The sequence below is a fragment of the Macaca nemestrina genome, chromosome 15 (genome assembly GCF_043159975.1).
Source record: "Macaca nemestrina isolate mMacNem1 chromosome 15, mMacNem.hap1, whole genome shotgun sequence".
NCBI lineage: Eukaryota > Metazoa > Chordata > Mammalia > Primates > Cercopithecidae > Macaca > Macaca nemestrina.
In genome coordinates, this window is record NC_092139.1 from 86,265,502 (window position 1) to 86,290,042 (window position 24,541).

Genomic DNA, 24,541 nt, shown 5'->3' on the forward strand with positions numbered 1-24,541 from the left:
TTCACAGAAGGAGAGAAAGCCGCGAGGAAGCCGAGGAGACGAAATTGAGCAAAGGGGAGAAAACACAAAAAACCCGAAGAAGAAGGTAGTAGAGAAACAGAAAGACACGAAAAGGCAATAAAAAGCAAGAGCGAAAGAGAAGAGAGGAAATGATGGGAAAATTTAAGACAGAAAGCAAAGTCATAAAAAAGAAAAAAAGGAAAGACTTTAGTTTTTTTTCTTTTTGAAAAAAAAAACATAAAAAACAAAGAACATACAGAAATAAGAGGAAAGGCGCCGACTAAAAGAAAGACAAAGAATGATTAAAAATAAAGTGAAAAGGAAGTCGAGGATGGAGAAAAACGGGAAAAGGCGGAAAGTAAAACAGAAATAAAGAGAAACTACTGAGATAGGGGAAGAAGGAAAGATGATCGGGAGGGAAAATTTAAATGAGGACGACAAAGGTAAAATAACAAATTAGGAAAAGAACGTCTGGGAGAGAGAGAGGAGAAACGCACGCGGGCGGGCGGCAGAGCGAGGGCCGGCCGAAGGGCCCGGCGCATCGGTGAGCCGGTCCGGGCGGTCGGGGGGCCCCGGGCCGAGCGAGCCGCGGCGGGCGGGCTGGGGGCCGGGGAGGGGGAAGGGGCGGGGGAGGGGCGAGGGCCGGGGGAGGGAGCGAGGCCATTGTCTCGGCGCGGGGGTGGGGGGGCGCGGGGCGGGGCGGGGCGGGGCGGGGCGCCTCCTCGGGGCCGGCCTGCGGTGTGGGGCTGCGCGGCCCGGGGCGCACGCAGCGCGGCGCCCGCCACTCGGCCCGCGGCGCGGGGCAGCGCTCAGCTCGGTGGCGGGGGCGGCGGCGGCGGCGGCGGCGGCCCGCGGGTCATGATCTCCGCCGTGTCCAGCCCGTGGCTCACGCAGCTCTCGCACTTCTGCGACGTTGCAGCCTTCACGGCCAGCAGCCTGAGCAGCCTGGGGGCCGCGGGGGGCTTCCCGGGCGCCGCGTCGCCCGGCGCCGACCCGTACGGCCCGCGCGAGCCCCCGCCGCCGCCGCCGCCGCCGCCGCCGCCGCGTTACGACCCGTGCGCCGCCGCCGCCCCCGGCGCCCCGGGCCCGCCGCCGCCGCACGCCTACCCGTTTGCGCCGGCCGCCGGGGCCGCCACCAGCGCTGCCGCCGAGCCCGAGGGCCCCGGGGCCAGCTGCGCGGCCGCAGCCAAGGCGCCGGTGAAGAAGAACGCGAAGGTGGCCGGTGTGAGCGTGCAGCTGGAGATGAAGGCACTGTGGGACGAGTTCAACCAGCTGGGCACCGAGATGATCGTCACCAAGGCCGGCAGGTCAGGGCGCCCCTCCCCACGCCGCGACCCTCCCCACGTGCTGCAGCCAGGGCCGCGGGCCTCCGCCGGATCCGCGCGAGCGGGGCCGAAAGCCGGGTCGGGGGCGCGGCCCGGCCACCTGCGGGCCCCTCTGGGCCCCGCTGCCTCCCTCGCTGTCCGCCGTCCCGGCTCCGGCGACAGCCGCCCGGCGCTCCCCTCCTAACACTCACCTATCCTCCGCCGGGGCGGGAGGAGACGGCGCGGGCCACACGGGAACCGGCGAGGAGCCCCGCGGGACTCGCCCGCCCGCCCCGCCAGCGGCCCCAGGACGCCGCGCGGCCCAGAAACCGGCCCAGCTTGGAACGCACCCGGCTGGGGACAGGCAGCGGCGTCCAGGGGACCTCGCCGCCGGGCCGACTCCTAGTAAATCCCACCTCAAGGAAACGCTAGTTCGGTTCTGGAGTTCAGTCTATGCGGGGAAGATAATAGAGCAGCAGCCAGGCAGCTCTCTGAACACTTTCAGGAGAAGATTGCCCTTAAAAACAGCGTGCACTGTTCCGTGGAAGTTGCTACCCAGTTTCCTTCAGCCTAGATCCCCATAGTTGTGAGGCCTGGCTCTGTAGCCAGCGGCCCGTCACCTTCCAACCGGCCTGTATTTGTTTTAAAGACCAAGAGAGAAGGGGAACAAGTTTTGCAGATGCACCCGATTTGACCATTAGACAAAGGCGGGTGCCGGGCTGTGTCTAAATGTACACACCAGCTCGGAGTTCGAACAGCCAAGGGGAGCTCAGGGCCTGTTTGCAAAGCCTTCTCGTAGTTTCTGTTTCCCTGCTGCCCGCGTCCTTCCTGAGGAACCTGGGCCTGTGCTCCGCTCCAGCTCTGTGGGTTTTTTTCCAGGCCCTCCTTGCTGTCCCCAGGCACACAGGCCCTCCTGAGGACAGCGGCAGCACAGCCTCTGGCTCAGGCCAGCCCGGCAAGGGCCTTGTCCGTGCTGGGCTTCACCTGGGAACCTACGTTCAGAGGCTTCTGCAGGGAGTTGCTTGTGAGGGGAGGCAGTGGGGAGGGCAAGTGAGGGCCAATCCTTGTGTTGTCCTGAAGGGCCCCACGGCCACTACTCCTGCGCCATCATGTGGGGGCTGCCCATGGCCTACACCCGTCCAGGTACCACAGAATGTCCTTTCAAGAGCCCTGATCGGTTACTGAGCCAGGGTCCAAAGCGGGGGAGATTTGAGGAATGGGAAAGACATAAGCTGCGTCCACCCTGGGTAGCCGCGTCTTGGGGTTATGTGTCTTAAGGGGAGCAGAAGCTTGCCTGTGCCCTGAGGAAGGTGGGGAGACTCTTTCATGGGGCCATGATAGAGTGGGGCCCTGAGTGTCAGGGGAGTGAGGGCTCTGGGCCCTCGCCTCACTGAGGGGATTGGGTAACAGCCGAAGACCCAGCTAAAAGGGCAGTGAGTACGCCTTGAAATCACACGGGACTACCCGGTTTCACTTTGTTGGAGCCGGGAGCTGCTTTCATCAATTTGGGGAGGCTCTGCTAAGGGCGCATGTTAGGCACCCTGCTGCCGGCCGAATCTGGGACCAAGAGGCCAAAAAATCAGCAAGGGCAAGGTCGGCTTTATGCAGTCCAAGGTTGCCGAAGGTGGGGTCTCCAGCGCTGGGCCTGCCATTTCTGTGTCCAGGAATGGCCCAGGAAGCTCCACTGCTGTGCCGAGCTCCCAGTTGAGTAGGGGCCTGCTCAGATTATAGCAGCTAAGCCAGGAGAGATGGAGCCCAAGGGTTGGGATGACACAGCAGCCCCCAGAGGCTGGAGGGAAGGGCCAAGCAGAGGGGCTGCTAGCCCCAGGCAGGTTAAGGGGGGCTGCCTTCCACCAGCTGGGGTGACCGGAGGCCTCATCACCCCCAGGCGGATGTTCCCCACCTTCCAAGTGAAGCTCTTCGGCATGGATCCCATGGCCGACTATATGCTGCTTATGGACTTCGTGCCGGTGGATGATAAGCGCTACCGGTGAGCGAGCGGTTGTGAGCGTAAGGGACCTGGGAGGGCACCCTGGAAAGTGGCAGGTCTCTGCCTGGTGACCCAACTCCAAGGGTCGTCTGCACCATGAAACTCTTCAGGCACCTGCGATGCTGCCCGATCAACCCGCTCCCTCCTCCACTCCCATCTGACCCCAGACCGACAATCCCACTCCCTGTGCTCTCAGAACCCGCCTCTGGGAGCCCCTTGAGCCGCAGGCTGCAGACAGCTGTTGCGCCCCTGGGCTGGTGTGGCCCTAGGGTGGTCACTCAAGTACCCAGCCCCGGACTTCTTAAAGTCTCTGTCTCCCAGGAGGCCAGCCTGAGTGCCTAGTTCCCTTCCCCCATCCCCAGGGAACTCTGGGTCCTGGAGCTGGGCCGGAAAGGTGGGGTGGCCGGGAGAGATTATGCAGGGCGGGCCTCAGCTGCCTGGACAATTAACAGCAATTAATAAAGAGAATGAGCACTGCCCTGTGCCTGAGGCCCGGCAAGACCAAGTGTGGGCTCCCACCGCAGCGGCACCGGGCCGGAGGACCCGCATCCAGCGAAATGAGATGGTGGGAGCGCTCAGTGCCCCACGGGGTGTCCAGTTCCTTAATTGTTTTGAGTGTTGGGGTGGGTGGAAGTTCTCTGTTTAGTCCATAGGCCCCCTCGGAAAAGCTCCCAGCATGTGTGGCAGCAGAGGGTTCAATCTCACAGGCGGGGAAACTTCTCAGAGGCATTTTTAGGGTTCATCCAGCACAGTGGTCAAGGCCCTCTGGGTTCACCTCCACATGCACAACCCTGCTCCGTGCCGCTCCAGGTACGCCTTCCACAGCTCCTCTTGGCTGGTGGCAGGGAAGGCTGACCCTGCCACGCCAGGCCGCGTGCACTACCACCCCGACTCGCCTGCCAAGGGCGCACAGTGGATGAAGCAAATCGTGTCCTTCGACAAGCTCAAGCTGACCAACAACCTACTGGACGACAACGGCCACGTGAGCGACCGCCTCCCCAGGCTCCCGGTGTCCCACAAGCAAGGCCTCGTGTCCCCAGGCACCCGCCTGTCCCTAAGAGGCCTGTAGAGTCCCCAGGCCCTCGGCTGTCTCCAGGAGGCTCTGGGCTGCCCCTGAGGAGGCCCTTTAGAGTCCCTGCGAGGCCAGAGGCTGAGGCAGAGCTTGGGCAGCACTGGCGGGCCGATGGGGAGAGCAGCCTCTGGTCAGGGGTCACACAGCCTAGTGGACCTGGGCCCTGGGAGAGGGGTCGCCCTCCTTCTCTCACCCCACTCCTGATTTTATGCGGGAACCTTTTTTAATGGAAAGGATGGGGCCGTGCAAGGGGGCTGGAGAAAGGCTTTATGGAGTCCAGGGCGGCGAGGCCGCTGGGCAGGCACCACAGAACCTAAACCCAGATCTTTTGCCGCTTGGAGCTCATTCCTGGCAGTTGCCAGTGGGTCACAGCCTCCTCTTGGCCCAGTGACCCAGCCTCATCTTGGAATTAAGGGTTTTGCCCAACTTATCCAGGAAACTCATTGCCAACTCAGACCTCAGCCCGTTTCCTGGCTCCCACCCCAGATCCTCAGCCCAGCCCCACCACTAGAGCTGATTCCCCACCTTGTCTTCCAGATTATTCTGAATTCCATGCACAGATACCAGCCCCGCTTCCACGTAGTCTATGTGGACCCGCGCAAAGATAGCGAGAAATATGCCGAGGAGAACTTTAAAACCTTTGTGTTTGAGGAGACGCGATTCACGGCGGTCACTGCCTACCAGAACCATCGGGTGAGGGCCTGCGGGGAGGACCTGAGCAGCTTCAATGCCTCTGGGGAAGCGGGTGTAATTTTCAGTTGCCGTTTGGGGACAGTAGGTTCGCTTAGACCTGCAGGCTGTGGTCCCAGTGGAGCCCAACCCAACTGGAGCCCCACTCCCAAGGGCCTCAAGCAGCCCCCTCCCTCCAGAGGCTGGCTGGCCCAGCCTCCTATCAGCTTGACCTCCAGCGGCAACTGTCCTGAAAGTTTGTTTTCCGAACCATTCCGGAAACTCCCCATCAGGGGCCTGATCTGAGGTGTACCCAGATTCCTAGGGAACCCGCTCTGTTCCCTCCGCCCCGCCCCGCGCTGCACAGGGAGGGGGGCGGTGACCACATTCCCGTCCCAGTCAGGGGCATAGGGTCTCCATCCCCATCCACTTGGGGGACACCAGAGAGGGGTTCCCTAGTGAGAGAGGAGGTTCCTCAGACCCCCGCCCCCTGCAGGAGGGAGCACCAGCTCCGTAGAGGAGAGGCAGATGTGGGCTGCTGCTTGTCGGGGCAGCAGAGAGGCCCTTGGTGCTCTTCTCCTAACACTCCCCTATCCTCCGCCGAGGTCGGGTGGCCCAGGTTGCAGGGCTCCAGCGGCTTGCTCTCACCCACCTCCCTGCAGATCACGCAGCTCAAGATTGCCAGCAATCCCTTCGCCAAAGGCTTCCGGGACTGCGACCCTGAGGACTGGTGAGTGTCCTCCCCAGAGAGAGTGAGCGCTGGGCGCCTGGTGCAGGCGCCGCCCTGACCCGCCTCCCGCCCACAGGCCCCGGAACCACCGGCCCGGCGCGCTGCCGCTCATGAGCGCCTTCGCGCGCTCGCGGAACCCCGTGGCCTCCCCGACGCAGCCCAGCGGCGCGGAGAAAGGTAGGGCCGGGGTCGTGGGATCCGGGTCCCGGCCCTGTGCGCGCTCTTCCCCGGGCCGGCGGCCTCGCCCGACCTCGCCTGCGCCCCCGGGGCGCTCCAGGCTTTCGCGCCGGTTGCACAACTGCAGCGGCGGCGGGCAAGCGCGCACTCGCCCGCCTGGCCCGACGGCTGCGCCCCGCCCGCCGCCGCCGCCGCCGCCCGCAGAGGGGCGCGGGCCCCGGGGAGGGTTCGGGGCGCCCGCGGTGCGGGGTCTCGGGCACGCTCGCACCGACTGGTCGGGAACACCGAGGGCGGCCGAGCGCTTTCTCCCCGCCAGGGCCTCGAGTGGGGCGTCGGAGCTCCTTGGCGGCCACGGCCGGCCGCGCTTACTCCTCGGCCCTCTCCGCAGACGCGGCTGAGGCCCGGCGAGAATTCGAGCGCGACGCGGGCGGGCCGGCAGTACTCGGGGACCCGGCGCACCCTCCGCAACTGCTGGCCCGGGTGCTAAGCCCCTCGCTGCCCGGGGCCGGCGGCGCCGGCGGCCTAGTCCCGCTGCCCGGCGCGCCCGGAGGCCGGCCCAGTCCCCCGCACCCCGAGCTGCGCCTGGAGGCGCCCGGCGCATCGGAACCGCTGCACCACCACCCCTACAAGTATCCGGCTGCCGCCTACGATCACTACCTCGGGGCCAAGAGCCGGCCGGCGCCCTACCCGCTGCCCGGCCTGCGCAGCCACGGCTACCATCCGCACGCTCACCCGCACCACCACCACCACCACCCCGTGAGTCCGGCTGCCGCCGCCGCCGCCGCTGCTGCCGCCGCCGCCGCGGCTGCCAACATGTACTCGTCGGCGGGAGCCGCGCCGCCCGGCTCCTACGACTACTGCCCCAGATAACGCGGGCCCCGCCCCGCCGCGCCCCCGCCCCGGCCCCGCACAGCCCCGAGGTTCGCGGGGCCCGACCCCCCTGCCCCAAGGGCCAGCAAGAAATATGTTTCCTCAGTCCCAGGGGCCACCTCGGGTCTCCCCTTCCCCAGCCTCGAAGCCATGGGGGCCCCCTCGCCACCCCCCAGCCCCTTGGGCTATCGAAGTATCCCGGTTCCCCAGTCCCTGGAGCCACCGCGGGTCCTTCCCCGGCCCCGAGGGCCACGGGGTCCCCGCCCGCCAGTGCCAAAGCGCCCGGTCGCAGGCGGAAGGAAGTGATATTTATTGTTCTCCCCGAGACCGCGTCGCCCGCAGCCCGGCCGGCAGTTGCAGTGTAGACAACCCGAGAGCCCCGCCTGCAGGCGGTGTAGATACGTGTAGATATTGTAGATACTGTAGATACCGCGCCGGCGCCGACTTGATAAACGGTTTCGCCTCTTTTGGAAGCCGCCTGCGTGTCCATTTATTTGCGCCCAGTTAGATCGCGTTGGGAATCTTCGGGACAGCGAGCCCAGGGTGGCTCGGGGCCCTCAGGGCCTCCCCATCCCCAATCCCTGCAGACTAGGTCGGTCCGGGTCCCACTGCGCCCTGTCCGCCACGCCCCCTGCCCTCTCCCCGCCCCAAAGGGGCTCCCACTGCCCCTCCCCTCTCCGAGGCCCTTCCTGCCAGGCCTGTGCACTCCCCCCACCTTCCCACCGTCCCGTCTCATCCCAGCCTCCCCAGGGCTGGTGGTACCGCCCAGGTGTGCATCCTGCCTTTTTATTTAAATTCCTCACACCTGCAGTTGTCCCTCTTCTGGGACTTGGGCCTGTGCCCTGGCCTGTTTTCGGGACAGATGCTTGTGCTTTTCCATGGAAATTGGGAAGAAGGGTCATGACAGACACTGCCGGTCGCTGCTGGGAGCGGGAGAAGCCTCTGACCGGGATGGGATCATGGAAAGACAAAAACAGGCAGCACTGTTTTGCTAGCATTTCCCCTGCCGGCCCAGGCCCGCCTGTTCCCTGCTTATTGACTTTATTTGCTGTGAGTGTCCCTACGGAGTGACCTGGCTAGGGGGCACAATGACAGTGGCCATGAGTCATCTTGAGACCTGTGTGTGAAGCATTTTTCCCAGGCCAGGTGGCTAAGGGACCTTTCCCTGTTAACTCAACACCAGGGATGGGGCAAGAGGAACTCTTTGATCCCTCCCTTCCTGAGTGCAAGCAGGAAGGGCTGACAGCCGGTCAGCGCCAAGGCTGCTGACTTGGACACAAGATGAACGGGAAGTGCACGTGGCCGAGGCTCTGTCCCCCACCTCCCGCGCCTGTCCCAGTGTGTTTGTGGCAACTGCTGCCTTCTAGGCCACTTGGCTCATCACTCCACATGGTAGCGGCAGCCTGAGTGCTACCTCTCCGAGGGCACAGCCAGGAGTTTCCAGATGTCCACTCTCGATGGACCTGTTCTTCGTATCCATGTTTGCCTTGGCAGCGTGAAGTGAGCGGGGTCTTAGTAACTGAATGGCAGGAACCATTCCCAGAGGCCAGTCTAGGGTGGGAGGGGTTCTCCAGGGGCCATCTAAAGCTTCAAAGGGTAGCTAACACCAGAGCGTGAAGACCTCTGCAGCATCTGCCCCGGTGGCCCACAGGCTCCGTGAACACGGCTTTGGAGATGCATTCTGGGGGATGGCTGTGGATGCCCATTCCTGAGTCCTGATCCACACCTGTGTGAACTTGGGGCAGCCATTACCCATGTGCCCCACAGTGGGCGGGGCTTTGCACTGCAGAGGGCCTCCCTCTCCTGCGGTCAGAAAGCAGCCATTCCATACTCCACATCCAGGGTGTGCGGAGGGGCTGCCATTCGACACCTCCACCTTGGTTTTTTTCAAAGCTAAAGGGAGGAAAAGCTCTCCCCTGAACAAAGAGCAAACACAGTGTTTGTCAATGAGGGTGGGACACACAGCAATGTGCAAGGACCTTGGCTGTGCAGCAAACTGGCCTGTTAACGTGCCCCTCCTGTTGGGATGGCCACGCTAAATGGAGCACCCAGCTGTCCAGCAGGGCCGCCACTGGCCATCCAGGGCTATTCACATTCTTTTTTTTTTGAGACTGAGTTGCGCTCTGTCGCCCAGGTTGGAGTGCCATGGTGCAACCTCGGCTCACCGCAACCTCTGTCTCCCGGGTTCAAGCGATTTCTTCTGCTTCAGCCTCCCAAATAGCTGGGACTACAGGCATGTACCACCATGCCCGGCTAATTTTTGTATTTTTAGTAAGAGACGGGGTTTCACCATGTGGACCGGGTTGGTTGTGAACTCCTGACCTCAGGTGATCCGTCTGCCTTGGTCTTCCAAAGTGCTGGGCTTACAGACATGAGCCATCACACTCAGCCACGTGTCCTAGTGAACCAGGATTCATTAAACATTCAGGTCCTCACTGGCCCCATTCTAGGTGCTCTGTGGCTCACAGGCCACGGGTCACCACAGTGCTGCTGTTGCTGCTGAAGGCGCTCCCACGCTGGGCAGTGGCCCACAGAGGCGTGGGTTTCCTCCTCTCCACCCCCATAAATAAGTTTGTGCATCTGAGAACTTCTTGTAAATGAGAGCTCGCAGGCCGGCGTCTGGGTGGCAGCTTCCACTGGCTGTGTGTCTGCAAGACTGGTGCACGCCGCTGCTCACTGTCCCTCATGTGCTCAGTCCTCAACCAGTGCCTGGTGATTGCCTGCCCGCCGCGGGCGCTGTCTGGCCAATGCCCCAGCCATTGCCGTGCCGTTCCTGGCCGTTCCTGTGGAGCTGACGTTCCTGTGGGCAGCTGCCCTAAGGCTTGGCTTCCAGCAGCTTCCTCTGTGACAGCTGTGATCTGAACGTTCACCCCCAAGGTGATGGCGGCAGGAGATGGAGCCTTTAGGGGGTGATTAGGTCGCGAGCGTGGAGCCCTCATGACCAGGATTAGCTGAGTGCTACCCTGCTTACAGACCTCCAGCCTCCAGAACTGGGAGAAATAACTGTCCACTGTTTATAAGCCACCAGGTCTATGGTGATTTGTCCTAGCTGCGCTACTGGACTGACAGTGGCCGTTCTTCCTTCCCCTTCTTGTTCCCTGTTTTAGGTTCCTCGTCGAGCACACCTGCCCTGCCCCTTCTGTACGCTACTGTGCTGGGCAGTACGGTGTAGGGGATGGGGGCTCGTCCCACTGCTGTTCCCCTAGAGGCTCCCCCTCAGCTGTTGGACTTCCCCCAAGCATCCTCCTCCAGGTTCCCTAGCTGGTCCAGAGGCCCCGTTCCCCTCCCCTAGCCTGGCTCCAGACGTCCAGCTGCCAGAACTCAGGAGGACAAGAGACCAGAAGGGCCCCCAGACTCCTCACTCCCAAAAACTCTCCAAATACAACAGATGCACAACGAAGGAAATAGATACATTCTTGACTAAGAATGGACCATCCACACCCCCTTCACACCACTGCATCCCACAGAAGGGTTCTAGGACCCCAGGGCCTCAGGGTGTAGCTGGGCAATCCTACAGTAGCCCTGTTCCCTGTTTTCAGAGGACCCCCCACCGCTGCCCTCTGCAGCATGTGCCCCTTTGTCGAAGGGATGATGGGCACCCCACTGCTCAGAGGGGCTTCTCACCCAGGAAACCATTGGAGGGGCAGAGGCAGGAGCACCCTGGGGCTTGGCTGTGGGACAAGGCGAGACTGTTTGGTGGCACCTTGAGCTGCGGAGGAAGACAAGACCCTGGCCTGGTGGAGATGAGACCCTGGCCTGGCGGGCTCCAGGCCCCACCCTGCGGCGCACCCTCCAGCTGGGGAAGTCCATGGGGTGTGTGGGATCCATGCGATGACAGTTGTGTGAGGCTGAGGCCCTGATCTCCAGGTGTGCCGCAGATCAAAGCACCCGCATACCAGAGAATTCCACGTGGCCACAGCTGCCGAGGGCAGAGAGAGCCTCACCTCTCGCTGGTGGAGGGAGAGTGGTGGGCGAGGAGCTGCTTCTAGGAGAAAGGGATGGCTCCAGTGTGTCAGGCAGTGCAGCCCAACCAGGAGGTGGGCACCAGGGCAGAGCATGTGGCCTGTGTTTCAGAGACTCCGTGTTCCAGAGACTCAGTTTCCCCTTCAGCTGGGGTGCTGACCTCCGCCTTGTGTGGAGAAACTCTCTGTCAACAGTGGAGGCCTGTGTCAGCCATGGGCACAGGGACGTTCATTCCTACTTCTCTCCTCCCTGTGGGTTCCAATGAGTCTGTGTGCTCGGGCAGGGTCCGCAAGCATCTGCACCATCCTGCCCCTCCTCCTCGCCAAGCTCCTTCACCCCCCTCCCCGCCGAAGGGGCATCCTGCAGAGCCCCGCCAAGGAGCAGGTGGGGACACGGACCCCCAGCCTGGCATAGTGGCACGCAGGCCTGGGGGGGGCAGGATGAGACCTTTTTCCCTGATGCTACCTCACACATTTTCTGGATTTCAAAAAACACAACTGGTGCCTTTGATTCAATTCCCTTTCCTGCTTGTTGTACTACTTCAAACCAGATGGGCTCCTCAGATGAAACTCCGGAGACTCAGTGTCTCTCTTTAACCGCTGCCAGGTCTGTGTGTGGGAAACAGCAGAACCAGAATATTTTGCTAAAACCAGCCCATGTGGGGGAGAGGCTTAGGTTTTAATAGCAGTAATTAAATTATCTTCTTAATTATAAAGGGTGATGGCATTGTCAACATCCTTTATCTATCAGCTTTCAATTGCACAAAGTAAGCACGTAATCCTCTCCTCCCGGCCCCGCCGGCATCCTCTGCTCTGTGGCCAGCCCAGGCCCCCCTCCTGCAGTGCAGACCCCCGGAAGCTTTGGGGTGCATCTCCCCATTTCACCAATTCTGAGTTGCACAGGGTTTTTTGCCTGCATTTCAACACCTCTGAAGTTGGTATCTCTCTTAATCAAAGTGGGGGGTCTCAGCCTAACTGAAGGATCTTGGCTGCACATGAAACCATGATGCAGTGGCAGTTGCCAGGATCCTGCAGTTGAGGCCCATGTCTGTGTGCCCACTGTGGCCTGGGGCAACGCTGGGTGCCAGCATCTTGCTCTGGGTGACTTTCTTGCAGGTGGTGACCCTGGCTTCTGTCTCCAGCCCCTGCAGTGGCCCTGTCCTTTCCAGGACCTCACTCTTCACTCATGTCATTTCTCAGGACACCCCTCTCTGCACATCCCCAGTCTTCCCCATCTCTTCATTCCTCTGTCACTCTAGCCTCAATTCCTCTCAACGGTTTTTTTTTGTTTTTTGAGACGGAATCTCGCTCTGTCGCCCAGGCTGGAGTGCAGTGGCACAATCTCGGTTCACTGCAACTTCTGCCTCCTGGGTTCAAGTGATTCTCCTGCATCAGCCTCCCAAGTAGCTGGGATTACAGATGTCTGCCACCACGCCCGGCTAATTTTTGTATTTTTAGTAGACATGGGATTTCACCATGTTGGCCTTTTTTTCTTTATGAGACAGGGTCTTGCTCTGTTGCCCAGGCTGGAGTGCAGTGGTGTGATCATGGTTCACTGCAGCCTCGAACTCCGGGGCTGAAGCTATCCTCCAGACTCAGCCTCCTGATTAGCTGGGACTACAGCCATGTGCCACCACACTCTGCTAATATTTTGTAGTGACATATGAGTCTTGCTGTGTTGCCCAGGCTGGTCTTGAACTCCTGGCTCTTGAATTCTTGGCCTCAAGTGAGCCTTCAGCCTCAGCCTCTCAAATTGCTGGGATTACAGGCGTGAGCCACCGTGCCCAGCCCTGTTCTCAAATAGTTTTTTTTCCCCTCCATTTCTGAATTCATCCTTTATCTCAGAATGTGTTTTCTGGATTACTCCCCAAGACAGCTTTTTTTCTTGTGACATCATCACAGAACGAAGATGGTGATGGCAAACAGTCCCCAGTCTACCTGACTGCTCATGGCCGTGGTTTGGACCTTCAGCCATGAGGCAGTACATCCTCCCAGAGCAGGGTAGGGACCTTCACCGCAGGGCTGGTTCTCAGGAACTGCCGGGCGCCCTTCTCCAGTCCACCTTTGTGATAAGGGACAGAATCGGGGTCAGTGGCAGGACACAGGTCCCCTTCCCTGTCGCCTCAGGCTGGTGGGATTCCTGCACTCGAGTGCTGCTGGGGCTGCAGGCGAGGCCTGGGCTACACAGGAAGCCCGGGCACCACAGAGTGGCTGCTAGCTGGTGGCATTGTTCCTCTGCGGATTCGGAGCTGTACGAGCACGGGCGTTGAGCTGAGGCAAAATACGGAAACAGCCACTTCCATGCAAATAATCACCCTTCTGATAACAATAAGTCAAGTCTCAAGGGACTTAGAAAAACAAGCAGCTTTATTAAGATGCAGCTGACCGATCTGAAAGCCTGCCTGCTCCGCCACCTCCTGGGAATGGACTGTCACATTCACCTTCCCTATGTGAGGTTGACACCAACACATAGGAGCACATCCCAAGACACCCATCACCCTGCGTGGTAGGTGCTGGAAAGAAACAGCCTAGTTATGAGAGAGACTTGCAACTGGGGGCCCCCTAGCACCCCACAGAGGCATTTCCAGGTAGCCCCTCCAGCTTGGCTGTGTGGTCCTCCTTGGAGGACCCTCCCTCCTTCCAGGTGGCCAGCCAGAAGGGGCCATCTTCAGGCAGGCACCCGCTTCAGGAGAGCCCATGCCCAGTCACTGCCTGGGAAGTTTACCCCAGCTGCCCCTGTCACCTCCTGGCCTCCACCTGCTCTCCTAGGTCCTCAGGCCTCACACAGTCCTGTCCCTCTAACAGGTGACTGCAGGATGGAGCCCCAGGCATCTCGGCACCCTGATGCAGTCACTGCCAGGAGGAGAGTGGTCTCAGGGTGGGCCAGACCCCTGGGCACCAGTGTGGCGTCCTTCCTGAGCTGCTGGGGGAGATTTGCCTGCAAAGCCCACCTTGCCCCTCTACCCTCAGCTGCTGAGTTTCCCTCCAGTAGTGGCTATTCCAGTAGTAGCTGTTTCCCACGCACAGGTCTCTTCCCCAATAAGAATTGGTGCTGCAGGACAGAGATCCTATCGCATGTATACCCAGAAGGTGATTCAGGGTGAATATTAAACACCTGGATATCCATTAGGATGATGATGATTTTAAAAAACAAAAACAGAAAACAACACGTATTGGTGAGGACGTGGAGCCCCTGGAAGCCGTCTACACTGCTGGTGGGACTGTAAGATGGTGCAGCTGCTGCGGGGAGTAGCGTGGTGGGTCCTTGAAAAATTATACAGCTGTTAGGGAGGGTGAAACAGGAAGAATTCTTGAAGCCAGAAGTTCAAGACCCGCCTGGGCAGGCCCAGGCACCTGTAGTCCCAGCTACTTGGTAGACTGAGGCAGGAGGATTGCTTGAGCCGAGGAGTTCCAGGCTGCAGTAAGCTATGATCACACCACTCCACTCCAGCCTGGTGACATAGCAAGATCTTGTCTCTAAGATAAATTAAAATTCTACATGGAATTACCGTATGATCCAGCAATTCTACTTCTGGGAAAATACCCAAGAGAATTGAAAGCAGAGTCTCAAAGAGAGATTTCTCCATCCATGTTCACAGCAGCATTACTTACAATAGCAGCATTACTTACAATGGAGGCGAGCCGAGTGTCCACTGATAAATGAATGGATCAACAAAATGTGGTGTGTGTGTGTACCATGGAGTATTATCCAGCCTTAAAAAGGAAGGGAATTCTGTCACATGCTACAACATGGATGAACCCTGAGGTCCTTATGCTCCATGAATTGAGCCAGTCACAAAGGACACATATTGTAGTGTACAATTCCATTTGCATGAGGCACCTCAAGTAGTCAGATTCAAGAAACAGGAGAATGGGGATTGTTAGGTGCTGGGGGAGGGGAATGGGGAGTTGGTGTCTAGTGGGGACAGAGGTTCCATTTTGCATTCATCTGGAGGTGGATGCACAGCATTGGGAATACACTTAATGCCACTGAATTGTGTACTTCAACATGGTGACAATGGCACATTCTTTATTTTTTATAGAGACAGGGTCTCACTGGGTTGCCCAGGCTGGCCTCGAACTCAGGATCAGGCTCAGGCTCTCCTTTCACCTCGGCCTCCCAAAGTGCTGAGATTATAGGTGTGAGCCACCACACCTGGCCAAATTTATGGGTTTTTTGTTTTTAGTTTTTTGAAACGGAGTTTGTCCCTTGTCACCTAGGCTGGAGTATAGTGGTGTGATCTTGGCTCACTGCAACCTCCACCTCCTGGGTTCAAGCGATTCTCCTGCCTCAGCCTCCCAAGTAGCTGGGATTACAGGCACCTGCCAACACACCCAGCTAATTTTTGTATTTTTATTAGAGACGGGGTTTCACCATGTTGGCCAGGCTGGTCTCGAACTCCTGACCTCAGGTGATCCGCCCACCTCAGCCTCCCAAAGTGCTGGGGTAACAGGAGTGAGCCACTGCGCCTGGCCAAAATTTGTGTTTTTAAACGTATGTGTAACAATTTAAAAATCCTGGATCATCCACAGGTTGCAAAAGCCACCGCTCTTCATCTTGGATTGACCAATTCCCTACCTGCCTCTAACGCAGTGGTTTTTTTTAGCAGGAGCAGTCTTGTCCCCCGGGGTGTCTGACAGTGCCTGGGACACTGGGTCGGGGTGCTTCTGGCATCTGGTGGGTGGAGACGGGGGATGCCGTCCACCCTCTGCAGTGCACGCTCGGAGCCACAGGTCCGGAGCCACGGACTGCTATGGCGAGGCCTTCCCACATGACCGCACCCTGTCTGAAGCAGCTAGTGGTGCAGCCCCGAATATTCTGAGGCCAGAAGCTCCCAAGTACCACCTGGCATGAAGTGGTGCTCCAGGGCCCTCTCCGCACTCCTCCCCCTGCCCAAGTGGGCCCAGACTCCCCAGTGAGGCAGCACAGCCTGGAGTGCTCGCCTGGAGCCTGAGGGGTCTGGCTGCAGTGAGGCGGGCTTCGAGGGAGGCTGCCAGGCTGTGCTGGAGAAGGCTGTGCTGGAGAAGGCTGGTGACAGCTTTGCACGGAGACGGAGGGTTACCGGAGCCGTCCCTGGAGGTGGCCCCTCCAAGCGCTCAGGCCCCAGGCAAGTCCCACCAGCTCCCGAGTGGAAGGTGTAAGCCACGTGGGCATAGGTGGGAGGGAGTTCTCACCATCCGTGGCTGCTAGTGCCCCTGAAACCACCTGGAAGTCCCAGTGGCTTCCCCAGGGACAGGCAGTGCTGTGGCCCGTGTCCACCCCAGCTCTGGGGCCTGTGCTCCGTGCCTGCCCGTGATCTCCCTCTCTCTCAGGGGTGGTTTCTCTGTCCCTACACAATATGGTGCTCTATAGCTTTCCTTAGGAATTCAGTTCCTCAGGAGGAAGATGTGTGGCCCCTTGCTCCAGGAAGGCCCAGTCCTCCCTCGCTAGGGGTGGGAGGGTAAGGCAAAGGTGCCGAAGTATCCATCCCATGAACGCAAGACACACAGTGCCTGCTCTACAAGCGCTCATGTTCCGCCAGGCAGGGACAGTTGACACCCAGGGGCCTGCGGAGGGTGGAGGGCTCTGCAGAGGCAGGATCACCTCGGAGATGGGTGTAGGAGGGGACCTCGGGCCACTCCAGGGCCAGGCCTGCTTGCCCTGCTTAGGAGCTGGGTCTCCCACCCAGGGAGGGAGGAGTCATGTCTCAAGGGCGGCCACTGGGCCTGAAAAGCAGAACCGCATGTGATCAGTCTGGGTGTGCAAGGCTTCAGGAAAGCACGCCTACTCTCAAGGGATGGAGGCAGAGGCTGGTAGCCGACGTCCATGCCAGCCGCCAACTCAGAGCCAGCACACTACCCGCGTGTGCCTCTGCCAGTGAGAGGATGAAAAGCAATGACCTACAGACGCAGGCAACCTGGATGAGTCTTGACTTTATCTCGCTGAGGGGAGGAAGCAGGCTCGGGCGGTGCCGTGTGCATGGCTCTGTTTATAAGCTGTCTGGGAATAGGCAAAACCACAGTGCAGAACACAGGTCAGCCAGTGCAGGCAGGAAGGGCCGGCACACGGGAGGAGGAGCTTCCTGGGTAACGCTCAATCCCATACGCTGCGGAGGGTGCACGTCATTGAACGTTAAGTTCTATTCCTTTTTTTTTTTTTTTTTTTTATGAGACGGAGTCTCGCTCTGTCGCCCGGGCTGGAGTGCAGTGGCCGGATCGCGGCTCACTGCAAGCTCCGCCTCCCGAGTTCACGCCATTCTCCTGCCTCAGCCTCCCGTGTAGCTGGGACTACAGGTGCCCGCCACCTCGCCCGGCTAGTTTTTTGTATTTTTTAGTAGAGACGGGGTTTCACCGTGTTAGCCAGGATGGTCTTGATCTCCTGACCTCGTGATCCGCCCGTCTCGGCCTCCCAAAGTGCTGGGATTACAGGCTTGAGCCACCACGCCCGGCCCAAGTTCTACTCTTACAGATAAAGAGCGCGCTGGCCTTTCCCACGCCCTCTCTGTTTTGACCCATTCTGAGTATCGGTCCTTTTTGTCTCCCCCTCTCCATCCTCTCTCAGCCCCTTTCACTGGGTTTCACAGTGTGCTGGGCACAGGTTCAGGATGTGTTGTTACTCTTTTTTTTTTTTTTTTTTTTTTGAGACAGGGTCTCCCTCTGCCATCCAGCCTGGAGTGCAGTGGTGTGATCATGGCTCACGGCAGCCTCGACCTCCTAGGCTCAAGTGATCCTCCCCCCTCAACCTTCCGTGTAGCTGGGAACACAGGCACGCACCACCATGTCCAGCTAATTTTTAAGTTTTTTGTGGACATAGGCTTTTGCCATGTTGCTCAGGCTGGTCTCAAACTCCTGAGCTCAAGTGATCCTCTTGTCTTGGCCTCCCAAAGTGCCAGGATTACAGGTGTGAGCCACCACGCCCAACCAGGATTTGTTACTCTTAACTAGTAAAACAGCACATTCCTGCTCCTTATTTCAAGAGACAGGATCTTGCTGTGTCACCCAGGCTGAAGTGCAGTGGCATCGTGATCAAGGCTCACTGCAGCCTCAACCTCCCAGTCTCAAGCGATCCTTCCTCCTCAGTCTCCCGAATAGCTAGGACTACAGGTGTGTGCCACACCTGGCTTTTTTGTTGTTGTTGTTAAGAGATGAGGTCTCACTATGTTGCCCAGGCTAGTCTCAAACTCCTGAGCTCAAGTGATCCTCCTGCTTTTGCCCTCCAAAGTACTGGGATTATAGGTGTAAGCCACTGCACCCAGCCATTGCTCCTTATTTCTTTTCTTTTCTTTCTTTCTTTTCTTTTCTTTTCCTTTTTTTTTTTTTTTTTGAGACGGAGTTTCGTTCTTGTTGCCCAGGCTGGAGTGCAATGGCGCAGTTTCAGCTCACTGCAAACTCCGCCTCCTGGGCTCAAGCAATCCTCCTGCCTCAACCTCCCGAATAGCTAGGATTACAGGCTTGCACCACCACGTCTGGTTAATTTTTACATTTTTAGTAGAGACGGGGTTTCACCATGTTGGCCAGGCTGGTCTCGAACTCCTGACCTCGGGTGATCCGCCCGCCTCAGCCTCCCAAAGTGTTGATTTTATAAGCGTGAGCCACTGTGCCTGGCCTGTTGCTCCTTATTTCTAAAAGTAGATAAGGGGGGCCGGACGCAGTGGCTTACGCCTGCAATCCCAGAACTTCGGGAGGCTGAGGCAGGCAGATCATTTGAGCCCAGTAGTTTGAGATCAGCCTGGCCAACATGGTGAAGCCCCATCTCTACTGTTAGCTGGGCGTGGTGGCAGGCGCCTGTAATCCCAGCTACTTGGGAGTCTGAGGCAGGAGAACTGCTTGAACTTGGGAGGCAGAGGTTGTGGTGAACTGAGATTGCGCCACTGCACTCCAGCCTGGGCGATAATAAGACTTCGTCTCAAACAAATAAAATAAATAAAAGTAAGTAAGGGGGAGATCTAGTTCCCTGATCTGACGTCTTTCCTTGGGGTCACTGACTGTGGGAAAGGCACATGCTGTGCTGAGGTGGGACCTGGTGTGGCTGTGGAGGCCGTATTTGTGTCCTGTGGGTGGCTCGGCTCGTTGGGAAATCCAGTCCTGTCCTGCCCTTGCATGCGGTTCAGACACTGGACATTTGTGCAGTCTCATCTACAAGAAAAGAGGCACCTCTGACACGGCACTTCATCCACTCCCATGGGATGGGGTTGTCACCCATGTGAACATGTCCTGAAGGACAAGGAAGGGAAAGCTGAGGCCGGGCGTGGTGGCTCACACCTGTAATCCCAGCACTTTGGGAGGCCGAGATGGGCGGACCACGAGGTCAGGAGATCGAGACCATCCTGGCTAACACGGTGAAACCCCATCTCTACTAAAAAAAATACAAAAAACTAGCTGGGCGTGGTGGCGGGCGCCTGTAGTCCCAGCTACTCGGGAGGCTGAGGCAGGAGAATGGCGTAAACCTGGGAGGCGGAGCTTGCAGTGAGTGGAGATCGCGCCACTGCACTCCAGCCTGGCCAACAGAGCGAAACTCCATCTCAAAAAAAAAAAAAAGAAAGAAAAAAAGAAAGCTGAGACGTCCAGGAATGCACCAGAGAGAGCAGTGGAGCTTCTGAGGGATGCAGGTGGCTGTGTGAACCTGGGGCTCCCCTGCCCCGCAGAGTGCCAACCCTTCAATACCCAGGGCCTGGTGGCTGGGAGGACGCCGGGCCATGGGCACATGGAATTATCGTGTTTCCCTTCACTTTGGTTCATGTTTGAAATTTCCAAAACTAAAAAACAGTGACTTGTTCAGTAAATTCCAGTATGAATAAATTGCATGTTTTGTAATAAATACTTCTCTACAGAGTCACACTCTCAGTTGATAAATCAAAACTTGTTGGATAAAACAAAGTAAATTTCTCCTCACATTTAAACATTGACTGTAAACTCATTACAAACACTTCTAAATATTTAATGAAAACTACAAGCTTAACATATCTGATCCAAAAATGCCTTAAACACCTCAGCCCAGACTCCCACACACTGAGGATGATTCCCTCAAACTGGTTCTGAAAGTAGTAGCCTGCTTTTCTCTAGCCCGTTCTTATTCTTTCTCAGACGTGCTCTTAGCACCCTCCTGGGGATTAGCATCCGACCCACATCACTCGGGAAAAGCCCTGGCCGGCGGCTGCCAGGCGGGGGCACCACACTGAGGCCACGTGCCGCTGCCCAGTGAGCCTGACTGCCCCCTCGAGCTCTTTCCTTTCACATTTACTTATTTATTTTTTAAATTGACATATAAAATTGACATATTTATTGTGTAATGTTCTTACTACAAAAATTAGAACTATGTCAGGTGAGGCCGGGCGCAGTGGCTCAAGCCTGTAATCCCAGCACTTTGGGAGGCCGAGACGGGCAGATCACGAGGTCAGGAAATCGAGACCATCCTGGCTAACACGGTGAAATCCCGTCTCTAGTAAAATACAAAAAAAATTAGCCGGGCGTGGTGGCGGGCGCCTGTAGTCCCAGCTACTTGGGAGGCTGAGGCAGGAGAATGGCGTGAACCTCGGAGGCGGAGCTTCCAGTGAGCTGAGATCCGGCCACTGCACTCCAGCCTGGGTGACAGAGCGAGACTCCGTCTAAAAAAAAAAAAAGAACTATGTCAGGTGATGTATTTGCTAATTAGCTAGACTTAACCAGACCTTTAGTTTTCAGTTTTTAACGTTGAGTTAAAATACACGTAAATCAAATTTCCCATCGTAGCCCTTTGTAAGTGTGCATTTCAGTGGCATGAAGTCCATCCACATGACTGTGCAGCCATCTCCACCATCCATCTCAGAACTCTTCATCTCAGAAACCTGAAACTCTGTCCCCATTAAACAAGAAGTCCCCATTCCCCTCCCCTGGCAGCCAGCATTCTGCTCTGTCTCTATGAATCTGACTAGGCCCCTCATGTAAGTGGAGTCACACAGCATTTGTCTTTCTGTGGCTGGCTTAGTTCACTGAGTGTGAGGACCTCAAGGTTCATCCGTGTTGTAGCCTGTGTCGGAACTCCTTCCCTTTATAAGGCGGAACACTATTCTGTTGTATGTCTGTACCGCATTTTGTTGATTCATTCATCTGTCAGTGGACACTTGGGTTGCTCCCACCTGTTGACTGCTGTGAGTAATGCTGCTATGAACGTGGGTATAGAAATATCTTTGCAGCCCTGCTTTCGGTTCTCTTGGGTGTTCTGTCACAAGAGGAACTGCTGGCTCATATGGTAATTCTATGTCTAAGATTTTGAGAAATGACCACACTGTTTTCCATAGCTGCTACTCCATTTTTACATTCCCACCAACCATGCACAAAGGTTCAGATTTCTCCACACACTTGTTTTCTGTTTTGTTTTTATTTTTGGTGTACCCATCCTCATGGGTGTAAGTCAGTATCTATCTCATTATAATTCTGACTCGCATTTCCCTAATGAATAGTGATGCTGTGCCTGCTGGCTACTCATACATCTTCTTTGGAGAAATGTCTACTTATTTGTCTATTTTCTTTTAATTTTTAATTTTTAGAGACAGGGTATCACTATGTTGTCCAGGCTGGACTCCAACTCCTGTATTAAGTGATCCTTTTGCCTCAGCCTCCTGAATAGCTGGGTACATACCACAGCACCCAGGATGGCCCATTTTTGAATTGGCTTTTTTGTTGTTGTTGAGTTTTAGGAGTTCCCTATATATTGTGGATATTAATCCCTTATCAGATATATAGTTTGAAAGATTTTCTCTGTAGGCTGCTTTTTTACTCTGTTGATGGTGTCTTTTGATGCATATAACTTTTAAATTTTCATGAAGCCCAGTTTGTCTATTTTTTTTCTTTTGTGACATGCGCCTTTGGTGCCATATCCAAGAATTTATTGCTAAATCCAATGTCATGAAGCTTTTGGTCTATGTTTTCTTCTAAGGGTTTTATGGTTTTAGGTCTTAATTTAGCTCTATTGTGAGTTTATAGGGTATGAGGTGAAGGATCAAACTTCATTCTTTTGCACGTGTAAATCCAGTTTTCCCAACATCATTTGTTAAAAAAACAGTCTTTTCCCCCATTGAATGGTCACCATATTAAAAATCATTTGGGGCCGGGCGCAGTGGTTCACGCGCCTGTAATCCCAGCACTTTGGGAGGCCGAGGCAGGGGCGGATCACGAGGTCAGGAGATCGAGACCATCCTGGCTAACATGGTAAAACCTCATCTCTACTAAAAATACAAAAAAATTAGCCGGGCATGGCGGCGGGCACCTGTAGTCCCAGCTACTTGGGAGGCTGAGGCAGGAGAATGGCATGAACCTGGGAGGCAGAGCTTGCAGTGAGCCGAGATCACGCCACTGCACTCCAGCCTGGGCAACAGAGCGAGACTCCGTCTCAAAATAAATAAATAAATAAATAAAATAAAAAATAAAATAAAATAAAATCATTTGGCCAGCCAGGTGCAGTGGCATGTATCTATAGTCCCAGCTACTTGGGAGGCAGAGGTGGGAGAACTGCTTGAGGCCAGGAGTTCAAGACCAGACTGGGCAACACAGTGAGACCCTGTTTCTAATTAAGAAAAATATCACTGGATCATATACAGGATGGTTTATTTCTAGGCTGTCTATTCTATTACATTGGTCTTTACATCTGCCTTTATGCTAGTACCACACTGTTTTGATTACTATAGCTTTGTAATAAGTTTTGAAACCAGGAAGTATGAATCCTCCAACTTTATTCATTTTAAGATTGTTTTAGCTATTAGGGGGTCCTTGAGAGTCCATATGAATTTCAGAATGGCTTTTTCTATTTCCACAAAAAGTGTCATTGGGATTTTTGAAGGGAATGCATTGAATCTGTAGATTCCTTTGGGTACTATGCATATCTTAACAATATTAAGTTTTCCAATCCATGAACATGGGATGTATATCCGTTTATTTATGTTTTAATTTCTTTCAGCAGTGTTTTACAGATTTCAGTGTACAAGTCTTTGACCTCCCTGGTTAAGCTAATTCTTAAGTATTTTATTATTTTTAATGCTGAGTCTCTTTTGATAACAAAACCTCTTGTTACGTTGAGGAACTCTTTAGCCCATCTTTTGTATTTGCTTTCAGTTTGTGACACTTTGGTATCTCTTCCCGAGATGAGCGATTCTTTGGGTTTCACGGATGAGAGAGCCCATTGCATTGTCCTTTCATTTGGAGATATTGCCTGGTGTGTTGGGACAAGGAAGGACTAACCTTCCTTGTCAGTGTCTTATCACACCCGCAGGGCTGAGTGACAGGGTGGTCCTGGGCAGGCTTCCTGTGGCTGTGCAAACTGAGTGGGTGCACATTGGACTTTTCCCACCTACTGATGGTGTGTGAGGCCGATGTTACTGGGGCCTCAGCTGTCTGTGTTCACTCTTTCTCGCTACACAAAGAGAAACAAGGATAAGCCTTATTTGATAAAGGCCACAAACACTTTGACCTTCCTCCACCCAGTGTGGGGATCTGTGTCCCTTCTCCTTGACTCCAGGGCTGGTCACAGAAGGCTCTGGGCTCCAGCCTGGCTTGCTGGATGTGCTCTTGAAGCTCCCAAGTAAGAAGTCTGAGTCCCTGAGACCACTACACTGTAAGGACACTTGAAGGCGCTCAGGTTGATGGTCCCCACTGTGCCCAGCCCCTGAATGGAGCCAAGGCTCCAAGCACTTGAGTGAAGAGGCTGTGGTGGAAGCGGATCCTCCAGCTCTGGCCATCACCCCATGGAGTAGACAAACCGCTCAGCCCAGCCTCTCCCAAATTCCCGACCCACAGAGCCCACGTGCACAGCATGGCTGTTATGCTGCTCTGTTTGAGGTGGTTTATTAATGTAGCAAGAGATAATGGCACCAGGATGAACTCGATTTCTCAACACCCCACATTTTACAGGTTTCAGAATCCAAGTCAGGAGGTCAAGTGTGCGTGCAAGAGGTGGCAGAAGACAGATGTGCTGCTGTTCCCAGGCCACCTGCACAGCTGGATGGTGGAAGCTTGAGGTACTCGGGAGGCTGAGGCAAGTCTCATTTTATTCCATTTTCAAGAACAGAATAAAGCAAAAGAACATATTCAGTGCTTCCTTACAATGTTATCCTGTAGTCAGCTTTAATGATTTCTCTTTGAGCCTATTAGTTGGAGGCTGCAGTAAGCTATGATCATGCCACTGCACTCCAGCCTGGGTGACAGAGTGAGACCCCTACTGTCCCTGGTCTCTTAAAACAAAACAAAACCAAAAAACAAAACAAAACAAAAAAAATAACAGGCTGAGCACCTCCTACTAATTTCCTCGGCTTAGCACACCCTGTGGCCGTCGTCCCCATCGTCCGTGGCTTCATCCCTCATTTGATGCTTTCCTATGTGGACTTCCTGGCCAGTGCTGTGGGACCTCCCCCGTAGAGTTGGCCAGCCTCATGGGCTGGGCTACCCGTCCCACTCAGCAGTGGCTGCCTGGCCTCCCCTCTGTCTCTCTTGCCCAGCTCCTAATGGGCCTCCCGTAAAAGCTGATGCGTGGGGGCCAAGCCACACCTCGCTGACCTGGGGAAGCTGACAGAGTGACAGGGGGTCTCAGGGACCCTCCACCCACAAGGTGGGAAGGGGGATTGCTGGCAAATCTGACATAGAGGTTGAGACCCCGAGGAGAGGCAGGCCTGGGGGATCTTGCAGCAGCTGTGTCCGCCTAGGACCACAGGGCTGGTGGGGCTGGCGGGGCTGGCAGCTTGGTGGAGGGCAGGTGCACGGCAAAGTTTTCACCGGTGCCGGCTTGTTGTCTTCCACGCTGGGATTTCGCATGAAGTTCTA

General features: G+C 56.3%; 1 protein-coding gene across 2 annotated transcripts; it reads left to right on the forward strand.

The window, feature by feature from the left end:
• The first annotated feature begins 782 nt into the window (after positions 1–782).
• LOC105480720 (T-box transcription factor 1) lies at positions 783–23,368 on the forward strand. 2 transcript variants are annotated; one of them, XM_024792561.2, is made up of 7 exons: positions 783–1,307; positions 3,193–3,294; positions 4,105–4,276; positions 4,904–5,059; positions 5,698–5,765; positions 5,842–5,942; positions 6,331–7,297. In XM_024792561.2, exons 1-7 carry the CDS (start codon positions 859–861, stop codon positions 6,810–6,812), a joined length of 1,530 nt encoding a protein of 509 aa, XP_024648329.2. In that variant the 5' UTR covers positions 783–858; the 3' UTR covers positions 6,813–7,297. The 2 variants fall into 2 exon arrangements, with proteins under 2 accessions (XP_024648329.2, XP_070936116.1); XM_071080015.1 differs by lacking the exon at positions 6,331–7,297 and adding an exon at positions 23,244–23,368 and having other exon boundaries at positions 798–1,307.
• Positions 23,369–24,541: the final 1,173 nt, after the last annotated feature.

Coding starts and splice junctions, on each gene's coding strand:
- LOC105480720 (XM_024792561.2), top strand. CDS start 859: ATGATCTCCGCCGTGTCCAGCCCGTGGCTCACGCAGCTCTCGCACTTC. Junction 3,295..4,104: donor GTGGATGATAAGCGCTACCG/GTGAGCGAGCGG, acceptor GTGCCGCTCCAG/GTACGCCTTCCACAGCTCCT. Junction 5,766..5,841: donor GACTGCGACCCTGAGGACTG/GTGAGTGTCCTC, acceptor TCCCGCCCACAG/GCCCCGGAACCACCGGCCCG.